At 43.8% G+C, this 1321-nt stretch overlaps 1 protein-coding gene across 1 annotated transcript; it reads right to left on the bottom strand.

Annotated features, from left to right (window-relative positions):
* Nucleotides 1–217: 217 nt before the first annotated feature.
* Nucleotides 218–752, bottom strand: LOC109944945 (LOB domain-containing protein 13-like). Its single transcript, XM_035966202.1, has 2 exons — nucleotides 636–752; nucleotides 218–540 (listed from the first exon to the last, which is right to left on the bottom strand). The coding sequence occupies exons 1-2, from the start codon at nucleotides 729–731 to the stop codon at nucleotides 388–390; spliced, it is 249 nt and encodes an 82-aa protein (XP_035822095.1). The 5' UTR covers nucleotides 732–752; the 3' UTR covers nucleotides 218–387.
* Between the last annotated feature and the right edge of the window lie 569 nt (nucleotides 753–1321).

Raw genomic sequence — 1321 nt, 5'->3', positions numbered from 1 at the left:
CCGTCGGACATAAGCTTTCCTTATGTCCGACGGTATTTAATGCCGTCGGAGATAACACAAGGTTATGTCCGACGGCTAACACTAGGCCGTCGGACATAACAAATTACAGAATTTACACAAAATTCTGTTTTTTAAAAAATCTGACATTTACAAAACAAAAACAGATTCATGCACATATACACATTCACATTCACAATCACAAATATACACATTCTAATAAGTATTCACAATCACAAATAGTCTCACATAAATATTAACATTCACAAATTTAACATCAACATATAGGTTCGACGGTTGCAAAGTGTTGCAAAGTGTTGCAAAATGAAATTGTGTCTCACAAACAAGTGTTGCAAAGTGTTTCATAAAAAAACATCACATCACGACACATCAATCATATCCATCGTCTGGATGGTTCGAGTAGCCACCTCCTCCGGCTGGACTCTGCGTGTTGAAAATGGTGTTCACCCACGAATTTGTTGTGTCGTCCTGACCAGACCCATCTCCAGGTGCGGCAACTGAAGCGGGTGGTGTCTGAAATCCCTATAACACAAGCACATGAAATAGTAACCACTCAGTTGTTCATTTAAACACATAAGACATTTATGAACATGTCACACACGCATATGTGTACATACCATAGGGAATTGTGACGGAGGCGGAGGCGGAGGTGGAGGCGCCAACATTGGCATTGGCAGTGCAAACTCCGGAGGCGGCATCCCATATGTCGGCATCGGGACGCCCGCTTGTTGGGCTAGTTGCTACAAATTATATACAAGTCATCGTTGAACAAACAAGATACACATCAAGTGTTTTGCAAAATAAGCTACAAAATGTTACTTCAACTTACCGAGAGAAGAGCTTGATTTTGGGCCTGGAGGCTTGCATAATACTCGTCCCTCTTCTTCTGGTACTCGGCTTGTTGTCTCTGGTATTCAGATTGTTGCCTCTGGTACTCCAATTGTTCCCTCAAGACTGATTGATGGTACTCTGCCTGTTGACGCAACACTGCAAGCTCTATCTCATGGGCTGCTGATCGTGAACGGGACGACTGTGAAGACGACGATGTGGATTGTCGTCCACGGCGTCTCAGCTCTCTGGAATCAATCGTAGAATCAAAAATACCCAACCTACAAGAGTGAACCATGCACTTAGTATAGTAACTCATGGCTCAGTTGAATCGCAAGCATATGATGACAATTTTGAAAACCAAATCAAATAATCTCACCGTCCATGGGCTTGTCCTCCTGCGCTAGCATAGGCTGCCTGAGGGTCGATTGGCTGGCTCCTCCAATCGTACTCCTCCCCATGGCGTTGAACCATC

Source organism: Zea mays, chromosome 3, assembly GCF_902167145.1.
Source record: "Zea mays cultivar B73 chromosome 3, Zm-B73-REFERENCE-NAM-5.0, whole genome shotgun sequence".
Lineage (NCBI taxonomy): Eukaryota > Viridiplantae > Streptophyta > Magnoliopsida > Poales > Poaceae > Zea > Zea mays.
This window is presented reverse-complemented; position numbering and strand designations above follow the sequence as displayed.